General features: G+C 48.8%; 1 protein-coding gene across 1 annotated transcript in view; it reads left to right on the forward strand.

The window, feature by feature from the left end:
* Positions 1-22,748, forward strand: part of COL13A1 (collagen type XIII alpha 1 chain) — a gene marked incomplete at both ends in the record, with an annotated part of 139,595 nt that overhangs the window by 46,488 nt on the left and 70,359 nt on the right. Inside the window, 4 exons of the mRNA XM_080937613.1 lie at positions 6,437-6,444; positions 15,044-15,070; positions 17,904-17,939; positions 21,358-21,384. Of these exons, the coding sequence (XP_080793739.1) occupies positions 6,437-6,444; positions 15,044-15,070; positions 17,904-17,939; positions 21,358-21,384 (98 nt within the window). The remainder of the gene's footprint in view (positions 1-6,436; positions 6,445-15,043; positions 15,071-17,903; positions 17,940-21,357; positions 21,385-22,748) is intronic.

Here is a 22,748-nt window from a genome sequence, read left to right on the forward strand (position 1 = left end):
CTGTGAGCTCTAGCAGACAAGGATGTGTGGCCCCAGGCGTTCACCCTAGCGGGTTCCTAGCTAGGTCTGGAGTTGCCCCGCGGGATGCAGAGCTGTGTGGGCAGTGGAGCAACAGCTGGCTTGAATAAAGCTGAAGTTCTGGTCAGAATTGAGAAAAGGAGGCTAGCTACGGGGGGGGGGGGGGGGGGGGCACAGGAGGGAGTCCTACACGCTCCACTTTTGCTTCCAGCCACCCACCTCAGCCCATCTCTAAGCATTCACAAAACAAGACAGGGTAGCAACTGGGGACAGAGATGGGGCAGTTTCTGCACCGAAGGGCAGGGCGGATTGCTGAGCAGTCAGCATCCTGCCAGACAGGGAGTTCACTTCCATGGGCTCTACAGGGAAGTGATCAGTGAAATGGCCCTCAGGGGACTATGGGTGGCAGCTGGTCAGCTGTTGTCATGGGAACAAAGCTGTTGAATTTGGACTTCCGGTGTTGGGGCAGGACTGGTTTGGAGGCTTCCCTCTGGTCCTCACATTCTTATTTCTCACATCCTCAGTCTGTCTTTTTTTTTTTTTTTTTTTTTTTTAAAGATGGGATCTCACCCATTCCAAGTTGGCTTCGAACTTCCTGTGTAGCTGAGGACCTTGAGTTTTTGACCCACCTGGTCCTGGGAGCACAGGTCTGGGAGCACCGTAATCAGTTCCTGCAATGTTAGGGATAAAAGCGAGGGCCTTCTGCATGCCAGGCAGGCAGTGTGCCAACTGAGCTTTATCCACAGCTATCTCTCTGCCAATCTCCACTGCTGGGCAAGGAAAAGAGGAAAAGCTAATGCAAAATCATCCTGTATCTGGTGCAAGGCATGCGGGGGAGCCTTTCTGCTGCCCAACAAAGCTAGAGGCAAGCCTCCTTGGGAAGTCAAGAAAGAGCTCTCATCCCTCTGTCTGACCCCCAGGTGACTTGAGTACTAGATCTTGTCTTCATGCTGGTCCCTTCTGATCAACAATAGAAAGAGCCTCATGTAGGCTCAATAGCAGAAAGTCACAATGACTGTGATGTCTTAGTCTGTGTCCTGTTGCTGTCAAGAGACACCATGACCACAGCAACTCTTCTGAAGAAAAGCACTTAACTGAGGCTGGCTCACAGTTTCAGAGGTTTAGTCTGTTATCCTCATGGCAGGGAGCATGGTGGCATGCAGACAGATGTGGTAGCTGGAAGTCCATCTCTGTCTCTGGCAGCAGGGAAAGAGAGCATTGGGGCCTGGCTTAGAATCTTGAAATCTCAAAGCCCACCCTCATTGATACACTTCCTCCAACAAGGCCACACCCACCCCAAAAGGCCTAATCCTTCTATGTAGTGTCATTCCCTGATGACCAAGCATTCAAATAGGTGAGCCTATGGGGGCCGTTCTTGTTCATCCCAGCACAGCTGATTTGACATGTTCACTGTGAGTACAAAAGTGTGTTTCAAGAATTCCTTCCCTAGGGAAACATAAGCAATACCTCCTCTGCCCCCATAAGGTCCCAGAGACAAGTATAATTCCATGAAAGATCTTTCTGGTCCTGGTGTGTTTATTGGCCTTATATACAGAACATGGTAAGGTGTTACTGGCAGGAACTTAAAATGACCTCAGAGTCACCACATGGAACCGTCTTTACCCAGCATGAATGGCATCTTTCACCTAGCTACATAGATGGGAGGTCCCTTCCCTTAATCTTCTCCAGCCTATAGACCAGCACCCAAGGCTGTGGGCAATTAGGGCAGAACTGCATACCAGTGACTAAAAGGAACAACTAGCATCTGAGGAGAGCAGCAGTGACTGACATCCTCATCCCCTCCTAGGAGGGGACATTGACAGGGCACCTGGCTGTGAGGAGCATTTGCCATAGCCAATCTGAGGGAGATGGTGGCAGGCCATTTTGCTGAGGGCTTCGTTTCATTCTGCAATAGGGGGAAGAGTCAGGGAGAGAGAGAGAGAGAGAGAGAGAGAGAGAGAGAGAGAGAGAGAGAGAGAGAGAGAGACTGAAATACACTGCACCTGCTGCTGCCCAGATCTCCCAGGCCCCTGGTGTTCATGTCTGGAAATGTTTGGAACTGAAGAGATTGTAGCAGGTGTGAGCTACGGTGTGCTAAGATGTTTAACAACTGGTTTGTGGGGTAGAAAGACGCTTTGTCGCGTTTACTGATTTCTACAGTGAAATCTGTAAATTTTTACAGATTTCTAAAGTCATTTTGAGGCCAGTTTCCAGCTGTCAACGAAGGTGGTTACAAAGCGCCAAGCTAAGGAGAGCTGTGCAGGCAGGCTCTCGGAAGACTTGCTATGCTGATTTTGAACAGTTGCTGGATTTTCTACAGTTTACTGCCACTCACCTAGAGCTTGACCTGTTCTGAGCTGTTCCAAACTAGGGTTTAGGCTCCTTTACCAGTTGTGAACATCTGGCTACCGCCAGAGGTTTCTTCATCCATAGACCGGGGTTTACTGTGTCAGACACAAAGCATGGTTTGATCAGTGTGTCCCTGGGACAACTGATTCAGACGCTTTAACCAAAAATTGGCCTCATTCCTTAGTCTCAAGATCCCTATGCCATCTCTAGACATGGCCAGCTGTCCCTGGAAAGTAAGGACTCCCCATTTGAGATGATCCAGCTCTGCAGACAAAGTAGGATATATTATAAGTAACTCAGTCGTTGGAGAGTCTGGGGTACCCAGTGTCTGTTCTGGTAGAGATGGGCAGGCAGTGGGAGTAGGAAATAGGATTCAGACTCCAGTTTCTTGGGGCCCAACAGTCAGGCAGACTTAGAACATGGCTTAAGTGACCTTGAACTGTGACTCTGTACTGGCTCTGCCTAGGAGCAGGACCAGATCTGGAGAGGGCAGAGCCTTCCACCCTTAAGGACCTCCTGATCCCAGCATGGGAGACACAGGGTTCATAGAAGCCAGGTTCGAAACCAGGCTAGGCAGCGTAGAATGTGAAGCTTAAAAAGTAAGGCTGGCTAAGACTTGCAAGCCAGGCCAGGCTGTGGGGGTGCATGCCTTTAAACCCAGCACTCTGGAGGCAGAGGCAGATAGATCTCCAAGTTAGAGGCTAGACTGCTCTACAGAGAGAGGTCCAGGACAGCCAGGACTACCTGGAAAGACCCTACCTTAAAACAAGAACAGAAACAAAAGGAACCCAGGTGCTGTCTAAGGTGTCAAGTCACCATAGCCTCCAATGGATGGCTATGAATGCAGCTCAACTTTCTCCAAACATGAGATCTTTATTTCAGGAGAGTAAACAAAAGGTTCGAAATCTTGGATTCCTTCTCAATGAAAAGGGCTGGGCCTGCCACTCCCACCCCAGGCTTGTCCCAAGAGCGGATGTGATGTCACAGAAGCCTAATTAGATCTACACCTTGTGCACCCTATGTAATGTTGATGAGAATTATCGATTTGGTGAATGAATGAAAGGTGGCTAAGCACTTGGTAAATGTTGATTGGATACGTGAATGAATGAATGAATGAATGAATGAATGAATGAATGAATGAGACTCCTACCACAGGCATTTTTCCCAAGGTCTTCTCGATCCAAGGCTCTTTGGATCTTCCCCAGCTCTCTCAGGTAGGATATCCTAACTTCTCAGCGAGAGGAAATGAGCTATTCATCTCTAAGTCACCATCAATCAACATCAGACTTCTAGATAACACATAGGTCTGCGTCTTGTTGCTGTTTCTGTTGATTGTAATTTTCCTGCCCCAAAGGGCCTGCCTGGTAAGAATTGATTGAGGAAAGGCTGCTCAGAATTCCGGCCACCCCAGGTTTCTTCACAGGGTCTGGTCCTGCTTGTCTATATAGAAGAGGCAAGACTGCTGTGTTCAAAGAGGCCAAGGTGACAGGTGTGAGGAGCAGAGTCTTAGGTTTCTGCTCTGGTTGTCTACTGGACTATCCCTGGGCATCCTGTTACAGCCCACTCCATCCTTCCTGGGTGACCTGGAACAATCTACATCACTCTCCCATCCATCTACTGTCCCCATGGCCTGCAGCAGGCACGGGTGCTTTCTTCCTTCTTCAGATGGAGTGATGTGGACTGTTGCTCAGAGTCCCCTCCCCAAGTCATGAATGATAGTGCATTTGTTAGGAGGGTCCCAGATGAGGAGTCTGGAGGCTGGGCGCTGTTCACATTTTCACCCAACTTCCTAGGCCCCTCTGTCCCTAGTCTGTCTAAAGTGGAGTTGATACTTTGAAGTGGCTGTCCTCTGAATGCCCTGACAGAGAGAGAGAGATATGGGTCTGGGTCAGGTGACTGAGTCACGTGACCAGTCGTGAGTCATGTGACCAGTCTGAGCTCAGACATGTGACATGACAGCCCTAGCACTCTTTGCCACCCACTGAGTCAGCTGCCCACCCACTGTTTTCTGAACACAGCACTGGGCAGAGGCTCTGCTCTGAAATCCGGGGGTCCTTACTGCAGGTCCAGGCAGTGGTAGGAGGGCAACCGTTGGATTCTCTCTTGACCTTCCAGAAGGATCCATCAGAATGATGGTAGTCTTCCCCACTGATAGAAACGTGTTTGTTGAGGACAAAGCCTCATCATTCATTGTGTGTGGGGGACGGGGCATGGTAGCAGGAGCTTCCTGTCAGTGGTAACATGGTGTCTGATCAGGACGTGGAAGCAGAGGATGAATCCTGAAATCTCCTCCTAGACAAGCTCTGAGAGGTTGGTCTCCTAGGTGATTCTAGAATCTGTCTGTACTAACCCCCACATACCCTCCTGACATCTTACATCACAGAGGCACCAGAGGGCCTTCCCCTCACTCAGGTCCCTGTGAGTGGCTTGCTGGGGGTTGGGAGAGCTTAGCAAAGCAAAGCAGAGTTCCCTGGGAGTTGTAGAGGAGCCCTACAGAGAGCTACAGGCCCGGCAGGATGTTAAGTACACCTGAGTGAGGGGCACATTGAAGAGATGGGTCAGAATCATTCCTGGTTTACTAGTACCCGGTACGTCGCCCTTTGCCAAAGCCTCACCCTGTTTCATGAGCGGCATCCCCTAATCTTGTGAACTGGGGAGTCAGGGCCCTGTCAGATCTGATAGGCTTGGAGTAGCTGCCCTTCACATGGCCAAACCATCCAAAAAATCAAAAATAAAAATTCCCGGAGCTCAATTTTGTCATTGTTGGATACTTGTCCCCTCAACCAGGAGACACAGACTACCCAGGCAGCCTGTGTTTTTTTTTTTTTTTTTTTTTTTTTTGAGATAGTTGTAGATTCTGGATGACATTCCCTTGTCCCTCAGCTTGATAGGTCCCAGATGCTCTCCCTCCCTGACCCGTGCTACCCCAGCCTGTTCTGGAACCCTGCCATCTGGCACAGGGCTTCCCAGCCAGCCACTGAACTTTTTTTTTTTTTTTTTTTGCTCACCGGAACGTGATGGCTTGACAGAGGCCAGCGTGAGGCGGGATGTTTCTTCCTAGATGGGGACCAGAACATAAAATGATACTGGCAGAGGAGAGGAGAGAAGGGACGAAGAACATGGCTTTGGGGTGGGGGGACATTAGGCCACCATGCTGGCAGAGCATGAAAGACAACAGAAGTAGCTTCTGAGCTGATATGGGCAGGTCAGCAGGGGCTGAGGGAACACACAGCTGGGACCCCTTCCTTAGGGACTGTGGAGGTTCCATAGCTCCCTTCTACAAAAATTCCATTTAGGCTACCTTCCTTTCCTGCCCTCTTGGCTCTCACCCTCACAATGCTTGAACTTGTTAGCAATGAGACAGGGCTGTTGAAGTCCAGTGCAGGAGGAGGGACAGTGGACTCGGGGAGGGGAGTCTGGTGGAGAAAGAGGGGCTGGGTCTGATACTGAGAAGTGGGGGTCAGGAGAGCAGCAGTGGGCGGTCGACTGGGGGGGGGTGGTAAGACATCTGACTCAATGCCTAACAGAAACCAGGCCAGGTTGATAGACATCAGACCGGGAGGGAAGGGCCAGACACCACCCCCCCTCGCATCCCCCCTCCTCCCCCCATTGCTCCTTTTGCCAGTTTTCCATTGCATGTCCTGGGAAAGCCTGCAGGAGTGGTGAGCAGGCAACACTGTCCGCCTGTCCATCTCTCTAGCACCTCCTCTGGCCTCCCTGAAATGCTGACAGGTCCCCGAGAATGCAATTTGACAAGCAGGAAGGTAAGGGGTGGCGACCCATAGACCCCCCCCTCTCAGGGCTGGGCAGCCTGGAATCCAGACCCCTGTGTTTCTCATCCAATAATAAAAATATGGAGAGAAAATAAAGAGGAAATGAATTACGCCGGCAAGAGTGAGCCAGGAAAAGACAAACTTTGAAGACCAGATGGAAACCTCTTTGCCAAAAAAAAAAAAAAAAAAAAAAAAAAAAAAAAAAAAAATTCTTGGAGGTTGTTTCTAAGGTGACCTCCCCACCCCCTCCCTCTCTGGCAGCAGTGCACTGACCAGCCCTTTTCTCTCTCTTTCAGGACCTCCTGTAAGTACAGGCTGCAGCTGGTCCCCGAGTGTGCGCCTCAAAGGCCTGTGTCGTCTCTGGTAACAGGGTCCTGGGTGGAGCGCTGACAGCCAGTCCCCTGCTGTCCTCCAAGAGAATACCTCTGCTTACAATCAAGGATCCCCTGAGTGATGTCTGCCTATCTGTCCATCATTTCATTCTAGAAGGCTGGCTTACCCCTTATTGGCCTGGCTATTTTGTCTCCCTGTCCCCCTCCAAACACACACACACACACACACACACACACACACACCACTACCACCACCACCACCACCACCTGCTAGGTTCTACCTTCCTCCCCCAGTGTCTTTGTCCCATACAGAAAGCAGGTCAGGGCACAGCTCCAAGCTAGGGAGACTCAGCAATACAATCCACACCCCTGCGTGGGCAGCTCCATTATGACCAGGCCCCGAGGGGGCAGCTGAGGCTAGTGGTGGCAATGGCAGTAGAGGCGACATGTCCTGCTTTCTGGGCCTTAGTCCCAGGGTGGGCAGGGAGCTGGATCTCTTCCAATCCTAGAGAACAACCCAAGGAAACACCTCCCTAAGGTAAAGGACCCAAACCCAGAATCACATGCTCTTTGAGGGACAGCATTTGATACAAAAGACCCGACCGAGGGTGCTGGGGGGACCTAGGGACCGGTTCTGAAAGGGCCAGCCTCTTCACATCAGATTTTTCTCAAGGTTACTGAAATCTACCCCACCTCCCTCTTTTGACCCTCCCTCCTGAGTTGCTAGGAGGTGGCTTTGGGGCTGTGAGGACCCAGTGGAAGCCAGAGGAAGAGAGTTCCCTACTTGAAAGCAGTGCGCCTGACTCTTAAAGAGACAGTTATTTAATATTCTGCGGTTATCCTGAAGTCCCAACTCCTATCACCCACCCCACCAAGTATCCCACCACCACCTTTGTCTGGTAGAGCTTGGATAACAGAGCAGCCAGGGAGGAAGGTCATTATTAGGATTAGTTTGGGGACATCAAATGGCCGTTTCTGTCACTATCTTCCAAAATAAATGGCATCGCCTAGGGACGTGGCTAAGGTGGCAGCGTGCTTGCCTAACACGCATGGAGCTCTGGGTTCAATCCCTGAGTAAATCCCAGCACTTGGGAGGTGGAGACAAGAAGATCCAGAATTCAGGATCACCCTCAGCAACACAGGGAGTTCAAGGCCAGCCTGAGCTACCTAAGACTTTGTCTTTTTATTTTTTTAAGGAACTATGACAGGCCACCAGCTGGAATGGGACCATGTATCCTACTCCTTTTTTGAAGGCAAGAATCCATACCTGCCCCATTCTGAGGACACTCCAGAGGTGGCATTAACCCTGTGTCCCTCAACAGAACTTTAGCATCTATCTTTTTTTTTTAAAAATATCAATTTTATTTATTTATTATAAGTACACTCTAGCTGTCTTCAGACACACCAGAAGAGGGCATCAGATCCCATTACAGATGGTTATGAGCCACCATGTAGTTTCTGGATTTGAACTCAGGACATCTGAAAGAGTAGTCAGTGCTCTTAACCGCTGAACCATCTTTCCAGCCCCTTTAGCATCTATCTTAATCAGGATTTTACTGCTTCAACACAACACCATGACCAAAAAGCAAGCTGGGGAGAAAGGGGCTTACATTTACAAATCATAGTCCATCAGTGGAGGAAGTCAGGTCAAGAACACAAACAAGGCAGGAACATGAAAGTAGGAACTGATGCAGAGGCCATGGAGGGATGTTACTTACTGACTTGCTCCCCCTGGCTTGCTCAGTCTGCTTTCTTATAGAACCCAGGTCTACCAGCCCAGGCATGGCACCACCCACAATGGGCTGGGCCTCTCCTATTGATCAGTAATTGATAAAATGCCTTACAGATGGATCTCATGGAGGCATTTTGTCACCCTCTTTGATGGCTTCAGCCTGTGCAGCATCCTGAGAGTTGGATCAGTTTGTCTGGCAGGTTGTTCCCAGCCACAGTGGGTACCATCACTCCTGGATTCTGGGGACTGGCCAGAGAAGTAGGGTCCACGTCCCTGCTTACACTCTACCTGCCTGAGCTGTGTCCTACCCTGAACTTCCAGACTTGATGCAGATGAGAGGCCCCAGGACCTTGCCCGGCTCTAACTTTAAAAAAAAAAAAAAAAAAGCATAAAGAGCAGGAGGAGGAGAAGGGTAAGAAGCATTCTCAGCCCTGTTCTCTTTACTTTCTGCAAAGTAAGGATGTTGGTGGCCAGAGCTGAGGGCTGGACAGTTGGCCATCTGCTGCCCTGTGGGTAGTCTCTCAGAGGCTGGCTCTGTACTCCAGTGGGAGTATCCAGGTTCCTGTGGGCACAAGGTTGGTACTCCCCATGGAGGATACATTGATGTGGTAGCAGGAATTAGCAAAGAGGAGCAAACTGTTCTTTCCCACTGTCCCCACCCTAGTGTCCAAGACAGAAGTCTCCCCCATCTCCTACCCATTCCCATCATTTAAATTATGGGAGCACACAGCACCCTCTGGTTTGTTGGTTTGTTTGTTTTTTTTTTTTTTTTAACTCCGTAATTCATGATTCATTTATTCATTTAGTTCTATCCCACCTCATTCTGGAGGAAAGGAACTTAAAACTATGTCTTAGTTAAATTTTTGTCAATTTGACACAAGCTAGGGTCATGTGGGAAGAGGCTCCTCTACTGGGGGAAAAAATGCTTCTATCAGCTTGGCCTTAGTTATTGCCTTAGTTAGTGATTGATGTGGGAGAGAACCCAGCCCACTGTGAGGGATGCTACTTGTGGACAAGTGGTCCTGGGTTATACAGGAAAACAAATGGAGCGAGCCATGGGAATCAAGCCAGTCAGCGGTGCCCTCCTGTGGCCTCTGCTTCCGTTCCTGCCTCCAGTTCCTGCCCTGACTTCCGGACAGACTGAGATCTCAATGTGTAAGCCAAATAAACCCTCCCCACTTGGTCATGGTATTTATTTACTACAGCAACAGAAAGCAAACTAGCGCAAGCACAAACCAGGTAAAAATATAGGAGTGAGGAGCACAGAAGAGGTAGAAAAACAGATTCGCGCTCCCTGTTTGTTGGAGCAAAAAAAAGAAACCTGGTTTTTGTTGTTGTTGCTGTCGTTTCGTTTGTTTGTTTGTTTTCAGTTAGCAGGCGAGCATTGGCTGCTCAGTGAAGCATGGCTCTTCCTGGTCCTGTCCTCCCTCAGCCCTCACTTGTTCCCTTCTAATACTAGCTCATGCCAGCATGTGCCTAGCACTTGCTGTATGCAGGTCCCTGAGCTCCATAAAAGACAGGCATTCTTCAGTCACTGCTCTCCCATTTTCAAGCTGAGGAAATAGAGGCATAAGGGCACCAGGCCACTTATGGCCACCCTCACTACCAGAGTAGTGAGTGCCGAGTCAAGATTGTGCACAGATGGGCTGGCTACACAGTGCCTGTTCCTAACCCAGAAGATTCTATCTCTGCTACTGAAACACCTCCCCATGTGCTGGGCCCACCCCCCCATGTGCCATGGTTCAAGCTCAGCTCTCTGTTTTATAACTTAAAAAACTGTTTTCAGATACTATATCCGGATCCTGTTTCCCCTAATTCCTCCCAGATCCACACCACCACCTCCATCTATCCACCCAACTTTATGTTCTCTCTCTCTCTCTCTCAAAAACAAACAAGAAACAAAAATAAAAACAACCGAGAAACACACAGAAACCCCACAAAAATGAAAAGCAAAATAAACAAGCAGAAGACCCACAAGACAAAAGGAAGATGCCAGAAAAAAAAAAAAAAAGCAAAACAAAAAAGATTCACAAGAAACACCACTGAGTTTGTTTTGTGTGGGCCAACTACTCCTGGGCATGAGGCATGTGCTAAAGTGTGCTTCTCACAACCAACAATGCTCCACTGGAGAAAAACTGATTTTCCCTTTGCCATTGGGTGTAGTAAATATTTAAAATCCCGGCACAGGGCTTCTTCCCTGCCTTAGACCATTTATTCTCCCAGATGAAAGACACACGGCCTTTGTATGTTAAGTAGCCTTAGGCAGCTTAGTAGCTGGGTAGCTGCCGACCCTCTGTGTTGTTAGAATCTGCTTTCCCGTCAACAATCCCGAATCATCACTTACTATTTACTGTTTCATCTGGGCTGCTCTGAACTCCAATTGGGCAGCCTTCTGGGCCACGTTCTCTTGGCCCTGAGACCGTGGTGGCTCCCCTCCTCCCTCCTGTATGATCTTCCATGGGGCTTCTTCCCCTTCCCAGCTCGTCATCCTCCTCTCTCTCCAAACCCGGAGATACCTAAACTCCACCTATGTCTCTTCTGCCCAGCCCAGCTATAAGCTGTTGGCATCTTTGTTTACCAATCACAATGAACTGGGGTTCCTCCATGTCTTACCTGTGTGCAAACAGTTTTAAAGAATCCAAATTAGCGTTAGAATATAAACAGCATTTAGCCAACCAACTACAACTGGGTGTCAGTTGCAGACAGCTTCTTGGTTAGGGGTAGGACCCTAAGTCCACTTCCCCTCCCAGTTCTGGGACCCCACCTCATCTGGCTTGAGACCATGCAGATTTTGTGAATGTTGCCACAGTCTCTGAGTTCTAGTTTTGTCTAAAAGACATTGTTTCCTTGGAATCGGCCCTTACCTCTGGCTTCTAAGAGTATCTGCCACCGCTTGTGTATAGATTCCCAAGCCTTGAGGGGATGTGTTTGATGGATGTTCCGGGGTCTCTCAATGCATATTGTCCAGTTGTGGGTCTCTGTGTTAGTTACCAACTGCTGCAAGAGGAAGCTTCTCTGACTTGGATTGAGCTGATCTATGGCTATAACCATCTGTTGTTTTGTTGCGTTCTTCCTTTATCAGAATAATGGTAGTAGGATTTTTGTCTTAGGCTCGTGACCTATCTACTCTCAGGTTCTGGGTCACCTGAGTGGTGTCAGGTGTCCCTTGTGGAGTGGGTCTCAAATCCAGTAAAAAAAAGTGTTTGGTTACTCCTACAGTGTCTATGCCACTGTGCTCAAGTGTATCTTGTGAGCAGGTTGTTGTGGGTCTCAGGGTTTATAGTTGGGTGGGTGTTTACCTTTCTCCTCTGGTAATGTGCAGAGTGCCTTCCAGTACCATGAACACTGGTCAATAGGGTGAAGATTCTAGTTAGGGACGAACTGGACTTCTTTCTCTATTTTTAATGGTATAAGTAAGTGTTGTCTTCAGCAACAGGTCCTTACCGTTGCAGGGGAGAGCAATGGATTGTCTTGGCTGGCGATAGCTGAAGATGTTTGGGTGTTCCTGTGGGGCCCCTTTTCAGGCAACAACTCAATAACATATAACTTATTCCTGGTACTGGAGACTTTCTTTGGTGGCATAAGATGTCTATGGAAACATTCTCTCCCGTTTGGTGATTCCATTAGATTCCTTTCATATACGTTTGTGTTATAAGAAGCTTCCACATACTGTATTTGGGACAAGAGACTTAGGTGCGTATTTTTACATATCAAAGCAGGCCTGGCCTCCAGGTCCTGCCAGTAACCCTCAGTCCCTAGCTGGCACACCCTGCCCCAACCCTGAACTTTCCAACCCAGGAGCTGGGCTGCCCTTCGCCCAGAGGGTGTTCCCTATATAACCCAGACATTTTGCTCTTTGTGTGTGCATGCACCCCTTCTTTCTTTCTCTTCTCCTTCCTCCCCTCTCTCCCCATGGTGACTCCCCAGCCTCAACCCTCGGGACCAGTAAAGCCACCCAAGAGCAACTCCCCAATAAACCTGCCTTCAATATAATCTAATCTGGTTTAAATTGGCTCACTCACTGGCAGATAAATAGCCTATCACACAGTAGCAGGCTTCCATATGGTTTTTCAAATGGCCTTTAGTATCCCCCCATTCCCCTCCCTATTTAATTCTCCTATTCTTGTTTCCCCTTTGCCCCACATCCTAGTCACTATATTCTATTTCCCCTCTCTTGGGAAGTCCTCTTCTCCCTGCTGGTTCCTTACAAGGTACCTAACCTCTGTGGTTTCTTTGGATTAAAATACCCATATTGACCACATAAAAGCTAACATCCACAAATAAGAGAAAACATACAACATTTGTCTTTGGGGGTCTGGGTTACCTCACTACAGATGATTGTTTCTTGTTTTATCCATTTACCTGTGAATTTGATTATTTTTCTTTTTTTAAGATTTATTTATTTATTTTTATGTATACAAGCACACCGTAACTGTCTTCAGACACACCAGAAGAGGGCATCAGATCCCATTACAGATGGTTGTGAGCCACCATGTGGTTGCTGGGATTTGAACTCAGGACTTCTGGAAGAGCAGTCAGTGCTCTTAACCACTGAGCCGTCTCTCCAGCCCGATTATTTTTCTTAACAGCCGAGTAATAGTCCATTGTGTAAATATACATTTGTGTTTATGTGTGTGTGTGTGTGTGTGAATACACCATAGTTTAATTATACATTCATTAGCTCTAGGCTGTTCCCAATCTCCAGCTATTATGAATACAGCAACAGTGAACCTGGATGATCAAGTGTCTCTGTAGTAGGATGTACAGTCCTTTGGGTAAGTGCCCAAGAGTGGTCTAGCTGGATCTTAGAGTAGATAAATTCCCATATTCCCCAGGAACTGCCACACTGGTTTCCATAGTGACTGTTCAAGTTTGTACTCCTATTCACAATCAGCCAGTGTTCCCTTTACCCTACATCCTCACCTAGCATGAGCTGTCATGCTTTATTGATTTTGGCCATTTTGACCGAAAATAGATGAAATCTCAAAGTAATTTTAAATAAGTCTCAAAGTAATTGGATTCCCTGATGATGGCTAAGGGTACTGAACATTTCTTTAAGCATTTCTTGGACATCTGTGTTTCATCTTTTCTGATCATTTTTTTACATCGGCTTGTTTGCTTCCTGATGTCTAGTTTAGTTCTTTATATATTTTAGATACTAGTCCTCTATCAGATGTACAGGTGGAAAAGGCCTTTTTCCTATTCTAGGCTGCTGCTTTGCTCAAATGCTGGTGTCCTTTGCCTTATAAAAATGAACCAGCTTTAGAAGGCCCTATTCATTAACTGTTGATCTTACTCTGCCAGACTCAGGGAGTCTGGTCACGTGTTTGGGTCCTGGGTGCATTCAGAGTTGAGTTTTGTGCAAGGTGATAGCTGTGGATCTGTTTGCATTCTTCTACATGCACACATCCAGTTTGACCAGCACCACTTTTTGAGGATTCCATCTTCTTCAGTATGCATTTCTGAGATTTTTTGGGGGGGGGGTGAAAACTCAGATGTTCATGATTGTGTGAAACTGGATATTCACTTGGATTCCATGAGCAATTCAATTTCATCGTCAGCACGTCAGTCTTTATGCCAGTACCACACTGGTTTTATTTCTATAGCTCTGTAATATAGTTTGAAATCTAGGATGATGATGCCTCCAGTAGTTCTTTTACCATTGGGAATAGTTTACCTGCACTCGCACACATGCTTGTACCCACATACATGTGTTCATACGAACTAGATGACTTTTTCGATGCCTGTAGTCTACTGGTATTCTGTGAGGGATTGCATTAAATCTATAAATTGCTTTTAGTCGGATGGCCATTATCTTAAAATATTAGTTTACGGATCCATGTAGGTTTAGCTTCTAAGAGTATCCCAAAAGTCTCTCCCCTCTTGGCAGCTGTCAGTGAAGAAGCTCAGCATCCTTCTCAGGTCAGACCCATCTGAGGTCAGGATCCAGCTCTTGAAAGACACCATTCTCTCAGGATTTTACAGGCTCCTAGGCGGTTTCCAGGATGTGTTGCTATGATAGAAAACGTAACTGATAGGATAGTCATTGGATAATTTCTATTTGTTTATGCATTTCCTTATTTTGAGACAGCCTTACTCTGCAGCCCAGGTTAGCCTAGACTTCATTATCCTTATGCCTCAGCCTCCCATGTGCCAGGATGACTCCAGACTGACATATGCCTAGCTGGGGTTCTTGGAGACTTTTGTCTATTGGGTTCTAGGGAGCAGGAAGGCAAGACACCTGTCACCCCGTACTGCCTCATCACAGACTGGATTATCCTACGTGTTCTCATGTACCAAAGCAAGGCCCACTGTCTCCCTCATAGTCCTCTGTGGGTTTTTCCCTTCTCTGTTCCCATGCCATCACTATAGATGGGGTCTGTGCATCGGGGGCATCATAGCCAATGGCAGGCTCTGCCCAGCCCCTGACTGCTCTTCCATGAAGGAACAGGTTACACAGGGTCTGGCTGTCTCTCGTCCCTGCTTTTTCCCAGTCAGGTCCAGTAGGCAGAAGTGATGATGCTCAGCAACTGGAGGGCTCAGAAATGGAGGGGGTGGGGGAGGGAGCTAAGCTAATGAGAGCCCAAGACCTAATGACCCTTGAGTCCTGGGAGTGGGCATATCATCTTTCTGTCCCCTGTTCCTGGGCCTGCTTCCCTGGTTTTTATGGATGGATGGCTGACAGAAAGGAAGCCCCTGTTCCTGTTTAGTTATTAAAATAACAAGCTCCCACAGTGCAGGGGACTTCCCTGAGGTCACAGCTAACAGGGGAATGTTACCCCATTAACTGTTTATAACTCTGACCTGTGTTAACTTCACTCTCCATCTCTTGATTTCAGGGTCCCACTGGAAGACCTGGACTCCCGGTAAGTAACTCATTTCTTCTCTCTCTGCCTCCCTTCCATGTGGGCGTTGAGCCCAGGACCCATGGGCATTTCAAGTGCTTTCCTGTGGACCACACCCCCAGTCCCCATTACATTCTCAGTCCATTGATTGTCTAGGTTGGGTGGCTGGTTCTCATAATTCTCTGAGCATGAGAATTCACCTTTCTCTGGAGTCTCTAATCCGTGGTTGAGGGTGAAACCACTCCCAACCCTCTGCATTGGAGAGTATCTGGGGTCTGTAGCTATAGCTCTTGCTATTTTTCCTAGGGTATTATGCATGCAGACTCAGCAGACCCTCCAAACACAGGAGCTCTTGTCCAGATAGATAGCTCTGTAATGGGGGACCGGAGCAATTGGCCAGTCCTTGGGTCATTCCCAGCCTTCTTCATGGCAGATGACATTTATGCTATTGTTCTAGTCTTCCTGTGCCTTCTAGGAAATGGTGGACTCCAAACCTTTGTTTCTCTCCAGTTACCATAAAAAGGCTGTGCTGAGTAACCACAGAGACTTTGGGCAAATGTGGGTAGAAGTCATGTGACTAGCCATCTCGCCTCCTGATGACTAGCCACCTGAAGCTTTAATAGGTGCCAGGCATTCCAGCTATCCCCAGTCTTAATTGCTCGAGAACTCAGAGGAAAATAGTAATAGCTCAGATAGATAAGAGGGTGTTCTCAGCTTCATTTTAGTGATGGGAAAAAAGGGCTTAGCCTCAGAAGGATAAAATGCACTGTCCAAGTGGTCCGAGTTCAGTAGTGGATCGTTAGAGGCTTATTGCACACCACTGAGCACAGCAGTTTCTTGTGGCCCATACCCGAGTGCCATCTTGAAAGTCTTCTAAGAAATTGTTCTGTGGGGTCCAGCTTCAATCAGTGAGATGAGGATTGATTATAAACCCTGTGGGCTTTGGAGCAGGGTGTGGCTCAAGCAAGATGCTGTAGCCAACCATGGGGTTAAGGAAGGTCACAGATGGGGTTTTGAGGTAGGGCAAAGAGAAGATATCTAGGTAGGGTACAGAAGTTGGGGGAGGCTTTCAGGGGACACCTGTTATACATCTGACTTCCCTTGGCTACAGGCCACTTCCTCTGAATTCTTGAACCTTCTGGATGTGAATTATACCTTTTGACCAATCCAACAGCTTCTGGAATCAATGGTCAGTGACTTTTTAAGGAAAATACACATGGAAGAAGGCCCAGCCCTGGGAGTGGAGATTTTCCCAGTGCCGGAGCTCAGAAGGACAGTGACTCGGTCCGTGAAACCTAAGCAGGGGGATAGTCAGATGACCAAGAAGAATGTGGGCAGGTTTTTTCTTTCTTTCTATCTTATAGCATCCGCCTTTAAAAGGCATTTAGGGGCAATTCACAGAGCGGGGGATGCTGCTGGGTTTCCAGCTGCTGGCCTTTCCATGCTTGTCCCTAACCTAAGCATTTTATGACCAGAGCTGCAAAGAACATTACTTTCCAAATGAAGGAAAAATAATCCAACACACACACACACACACACACACACACACACACACACACCCTGGAATAGCATTCAGAAGCTTAAGAGTGAGAACTGTGAGGTCCCTGGAGCTGAAGCTGACAACAGGCATGGGCCTGGCACACCCTTGATGAGAGGCTGATCCACTGGCTGAGGGTCTGAGTTTCCCTGTGAAGAGTTGTGAGTGACCCACTGCCAGGAGCATGAGTGTTGGCCCTTTGTTAGGATATACATACATAGGGCAAACGTACATAGAACCATGGTGTTGTGGGTTCCAACTCTAGTCAATGCCATTTTGCTTAACATTTACCAAATGCCAGGTTCTTGGCATGAGACAGTAGCATCCCATGGGGAACCCGGCAACCACAAAGCTCTCTTCCTGTTCTTCCATTCCATAGTCTGGTGCTCAGGGAGGATGGGAAAACGTCAGTACTTACAACCAGCACTGTGCCATTCTTAGCAAAGATGACCTGGATCTTGACAGTGTAAGCCTAACGGGAACTGACAGCTTTTCTCGTGTATCCCACATATGTCTTAGGATGCAGCTTGTTCCTGAACGCTTTTTGCCTCTTTGGGATCAGCAGATCCAGGGTCCCCTCCCAGAGCTCCCCCACCCTCCCCCACCCCCCAGCACATCCAGGGGGATGTCGATAGTCTTCTGATTGGCAGGCCAGGCATCATCTTACCTTCTACACCCCGTTGTTCCCCATTCATGGAAGCTCCACCCCAGATTTTTATGATGTCTGCATGCCTGTGATTACAAAAAAATATTTTCTACTGAATGGGGGAAACGAGTAAAACTTTGTAAGCAGTTTTCCAGAGCTAGAGGCTGTAACCCTGGCTACAAAACAAAGCATCTAAATCCACATGCTGGAGTAGCCTGGGAGGAGAGGGGGCAGGGTGGAACCCCAGAGCAGGAGAGGGAGGACCAGGGAGCATGGGCACTGCTTCCCTGGCTCTGGCAGACATTTGCTCTTCTGTCTTGCGCTGTGCCTTAAAGCAATGGTAATGACTCCTACACCCATTTTGGCTATCACTGGTAGGCTGCAACAACACAAGCCTAGGGGGGAAAGGGCCTCAGAGACAACTTAGGAGACTGAGGTCCAGAATGACAACCTTCACCTACTGTCTGACTCCATCCAGGCATTGAGGTCCTGGCCCTAGTTACTGAGGTCTCCTGGGAGGTGTGACAGTGTGACCCTTGGTGCCACTCTAAATGTTGTCCTAGCTGTTCCACCAAAGGTGACTAGCCATGTCCTCAAGTTAGGTGTGCACAAGCTCATGGGACACTCTGGCGGGTGAAGGCCACACTGACTGTTTCCACCTCCTTCATCAGGGGGACAAGGGTGCCATCGGGATGCCTGGACGCGTGGTGAGTTGGCTGCTGTGTCCCTGCTTGGGGCGCCATCATTTGCTTCTCCAAGCTGGCTTGCCCTTCGTGCATAGAGAAGTGCTGCGTAGAGCAACTTCAGGAGAGCCAAGGAAAGGGAAGGGAAGGCATTTTATTCCAGTCCCTAGGCTGAATAGAACAGTGTCTTTCAGTTCATCTGCACACACAGCTTCAGTTCCTGTGTTCAGATACTTCAAAACGAGACCAACCACATCTTAGGAAACACTATTAAACTGTTTTATTACAGGTTATCCTTTTAAAATTTTCTTAACTATGCCTAATTTATAGAATTGAAGTTTGTCATAGGTACACACATATAGCAAAGACATGTAGTACACACATAGGATCCACGCAAACCAGTGTTTCTTGCACCTACTGGGGACTTGGAATGTGTTCGCCTTGAAGATACAGGAACTAAGTACTCTGTAGAAAGTCACTGGATGTACAGGGGGATGGAGTGAGGCCTGAGTATCCCAAGGAATCAGCTACTTCTGCAACCATCCCCAGAGCACCCACTATCTCCTGTGGCTGTCCTCTCTGGATGGACACTACACTCAGAGGTAGTGAAGGCAAGGTTTGGTTCCAGGCAGCTCTAGGCAGTTGCTCCGGGTCTTGTAAGGGTGAATGCAGTTAATGTTTCCTTTTGTGAAAAGAGAGTTGAAGTAGTTAGTCAGAGGATATGAGCATTGAGTTCCTGGCACCTGGGTTGTCCTGTCCGCCTCAGGTTGAAGGTCTTCAGGGTCTGGACCAATGGTTCTCAACCAGTGGGTTGTGACCCCCTTGAGGGGTCACCTTTCACAGGGGTCACCTATGACTGTGAATGTTAAATATTTACATCACAATTCATAACAGCAGCAAAATTAGTTATGAAGTAGCAGTGAAAGTAACTATTCAGTTGGGATCACCACAACACAAACTGTATTAAAAGCTCAAAGCATTAGGAAGGTTGAGAACCACTGAGGTCTAGACAGACAGAAGCCTGAGGTAGTAAAGGGCATCCTTAATTAGGATGGATGTGGACATAGGGCTGCCTTCCTCCCCTTACCACTAACTTCCTACCTCCAGCATGCTTCCGCCACCATCTTTGCTGGCTTTGCCTGGGACCCTAATCGCTGTGCTGGCATTGGCCTTAAGCATGACTGTGACATCTGTGTATGCATTTGCATGGCTGGGGAAAGCATGGAGTTGGGGTACCCCAAGGTTAGGCAACACTTGCTAGTACCAACGTCCTGCCGGGCAGTGAACCTACTGGCTCATTCGGTCTCCCAGTGAGCTGCATGGGCAGAGAGGTACATCTCCATCCCACCCCCAGCACTCCAGGGGAGAAAGCCAGAGCTCAGCAGGTAAATGTCTCTCTCAAGGTTATGCACTAGGAAATGAGTGGGCAGACACTTGAGCACAGGCAACCAGGCTACAAACTTGTGTCCCTGACCCCAGTGGTCCACCCATAGCATCAGAGCTGACCTTAAACAGATGCTCCAGAGGCCCAGAACATTCTAGAACATGGTCCAAGAGCTCCATGCAACCTGTAAGCTGTGAGGCCACCTCTGTGGCGCCAGAGGCTGTGTGTGGTGGGGGATTCACATTAGTTGGTGTCATTTTGCCCAGCATTTACCAGATCCTTGGCACAGGCTTTCTCTAAGTGGTATCTCACCGGGACCTCAGTAACCTCAAAGCTCTTGCCCACTGCTCCCTCGCCTTCCCCTATGTAGGCACATTCAGCAAGGCTTGGTACCCAGGGAAACGGGTCAGTGTGTACAGCCAGCAGTGTGCCAGTCTTGGTGTTGTAAGACCTGACGGCATGGGAGTCTTGACCCGGTCCACGTAGTCTTCACACTGATGCCAGAGCAGAACAATGGGTACTTTGCCTCCTATATCTGTCCATCAGTCTCCCCATTAGACCCTGGGTCTGTATATGGGTCCCACCATCCCACCATCCTACCTGGAGGGATGATTGTGTGCTGTAGCCTTCATGATCCTGTTTAATGGGCAAAACCTACCCTGGAAGGGCGGTGGAGTTGATTTTGTACCCAAGCCAACCGACCTACCGACCTTGCTCAGGATAGGCAAGTGTTAGGAGCTCCCCCCCCCCCCCCCCCCGCTGGGTGCAGCAGCTGGGCCGCAGGAAGTTCTGATGAGTGCAAAATGTACTTCCGGCTCCTCCTTCCTGCACTCCCCCATCAGAGCTTCCTGTATGGTGGCAATAGGGAGAGGTGGGGGGGGCACCGGAAGCCTCCCACCTCCTGTGCGGAGTTCCTTCCCAACCACCTTGGAACTTCTCACTGCTGGTGCTATTTTAAATTCAGGATGGCCCATTTGGCTGCTCACTAGGGGACCTGGCATAAGCCACTAGATAAGGATTGTAGTCGCTAATGACCAGGTGTGAAATTCCTGGGTCATTCCCATATGTCACCAGAGGTGGCGCCACTGGCCTGTTGGGAACTGGATAGAGTGAAGCTGCCTACCACTGGCCACTGTAGTGATAAAGGAACCCCTGGCTGGGTGTCCAGTTTTCTTCATACTCTGACTCATCCCGAATCCTTGCCGAGTTTGTGTCTCCCACCTCCTCCCACCTCTGCCCTTTTTTGTAGTACTGGTGACTCAGTGTAAGAGTTTGAACATATGAGGCAAACATCTTTCCCGTGGCTTCTTCGATCCTCAGCCCTCTTTAGACTTTAGACGGGATCTTACTGAGTTGTGTCTAGGCCTTGAACTCAGCCTTTAGCTCACACAGACCTTGAACTTGTATTCTTGCTGCTTCAGTCTCCCAAGCAGCCGGAACTACATGCCCGAGCCACCCAAGCCCAGGAGCCCCCTTCCTGGTTGTCTTGTGTCATTCCATGTCCCCTCCCTTGTCTGCCCCCTCCTTTATATACATACATAGCCTTTTTTTTTTTTTTTTAACCAGGAATGGGTACCCCTAACGGTTCCAGTCTCACCTCATTTCACAAGGCTCTGTACTTGGGACTCAGAGGGACCTTCCAAACTCCTGGGGTTCACGATCATAGACCTTTAACTTCTTCCCAGCCCTACACATGGCCCTTTGGATTTGGCTACTCGGGAAGATTTTCTGACTGGGTTAGAGATCTCTCCCTCTCTCCCTCCCTCCCTCTCCCCCCCCCCCCCCCCCGCCGCCTTGCACACGCACCACTTGGACAGGGTCCCTTGTTTCTCTCCTAGTGATGTAGAGCAGCTGGCCATGCTAGCTGGCTGAGATGGCTGTCGCGTGTCTGCATCTGCGCCTTGTGCTGTGTTTCTTATTTCACAGTGATTTCTTTTGTTCAGTTGCTGTGCCATTAACATGGATCCTTGTGTCCGTGTCTGTCTCTCATCCTCTGTTTTTTCTCTCCCTGTCACTCTTTTCCCCATGCCCCGTGTTTCGTGGGGGCTGCCTGCCCAGGGTGTCAAAGGTCAACCAGGCGAGAAGGTGAGTCTTCCGCTGCCCCCTTCACCTTGAGCCCAGCCTTCTCCCTCACTGGGAGGCTTTTTAAGCTAACATTCTCTGAGAGCTGGTGTGAAGCCTTGGGATTCCTAGGCAAGGCCTCAAGGGTCCCATCTTTGCAAGTCTGTCCTGCCTTACCTTAACCAGGTGCAGAGGGCCCCATCACTCCCATTCCTAGCTGTGCGCTGTCACCCATCCTTTTTATCACTGCTATGTAACTGGGATTACGCAGGGGGACCTCAGAGTCACAGAGAGGACTCTACACCCTGCCTGGGAAGCCAGGATGGAGAAGGAGACATCCTGAAAAAGCAGCCTGGTGGATTCTAGAGATTTTAGAGCATAACTTCCCCAGCCAGAGGAGAAAGTATGGGGTCTGTCTGGAGTCCCCAGCAGTAACGTGACCAGGTTTCTGGTCCTCGGCTTCTCTTCCTTCCTTGTAGACACTGGGCATGTCAATGTTGTCAATAATGTGGCTTTTGGGGGTGGGGGTGGGAAAGGGTTTTGGTTTATAGTTTAGGCTAGCCTAGAAGTCATTGTATAGCCCAAGCTGAGATTAGATTAATAAAGATCTTCCAACCTCTCTCCCTGCTGAGAGCTGGAATTGCAGGCAGGAGACTCCGCACCAATGCGGGCTTAGGCAAGCATCTGCACAGATATTGCAACAAAGTATCTCATCTCTAAAGTAACAAAATGATAACAGTAGGCAGCTCCCCAGAGGTGGGCAGGCTGTGAGTATTCTTTTCTATTGGCTCAGGTAATGCTGACAGCCCTTCCTGAAAGCTTAACTATTCCTCTGTGTGTTAGACCCTGAAAAGGAAAGGCACATGCCCATGGTCACACAGATAGAAGGTGTCAGAGCTGGAAAGGAACCCTGTGTGCTGTGACTCCAAGGCTGAAGCTACTGATCATACGACAGGACAGTCTTCCAAATGTGTCTTAATCAGGGTTTCTATTCCTGCACAAAACATCATGACCAAGAAGCAAGTTGGGGAGGGAAGGGTTTATTCAGCTTACACTTCCACAGGCTGTTCATCACCAAACGAAGCCAGGACTGGAACTCAAGCAGGTCAGGAAACAGGAGCTGATGCAGAGGCCATGGAGGGATGTTACTTATTGGCTTGCTTCCCCTGGCTTGCTCAGCTTGCTTTCTTATAGAACCCAGGTCTACCAGCCCAGAGATGGCTCCACCCACAATGGGCTGGGCCCTCCCCCCTTGATCACTGGTTGAGAAAATGCCTTACAGCTGGATCTCATGGAGGCATTTCCTCAACTGAGGCTCCTTTCTCTGTGATAACTCCAGCTGTGTCAAGTTGACACAAAACCAGCCAGTACAAAGTGGATATTGGTCC

Source organism: Micromys minutus (assembly GCF_963924665.1).
Source record: "Micromys minutus genome assembly, chromosome: 25".
In the NCBI taxonomy this organism is placed as follows: Eukaryota; Metazoa; Chordata; class Mammalia; order Rodentia; family Muridae; genus Micromys; species Micromys minutus.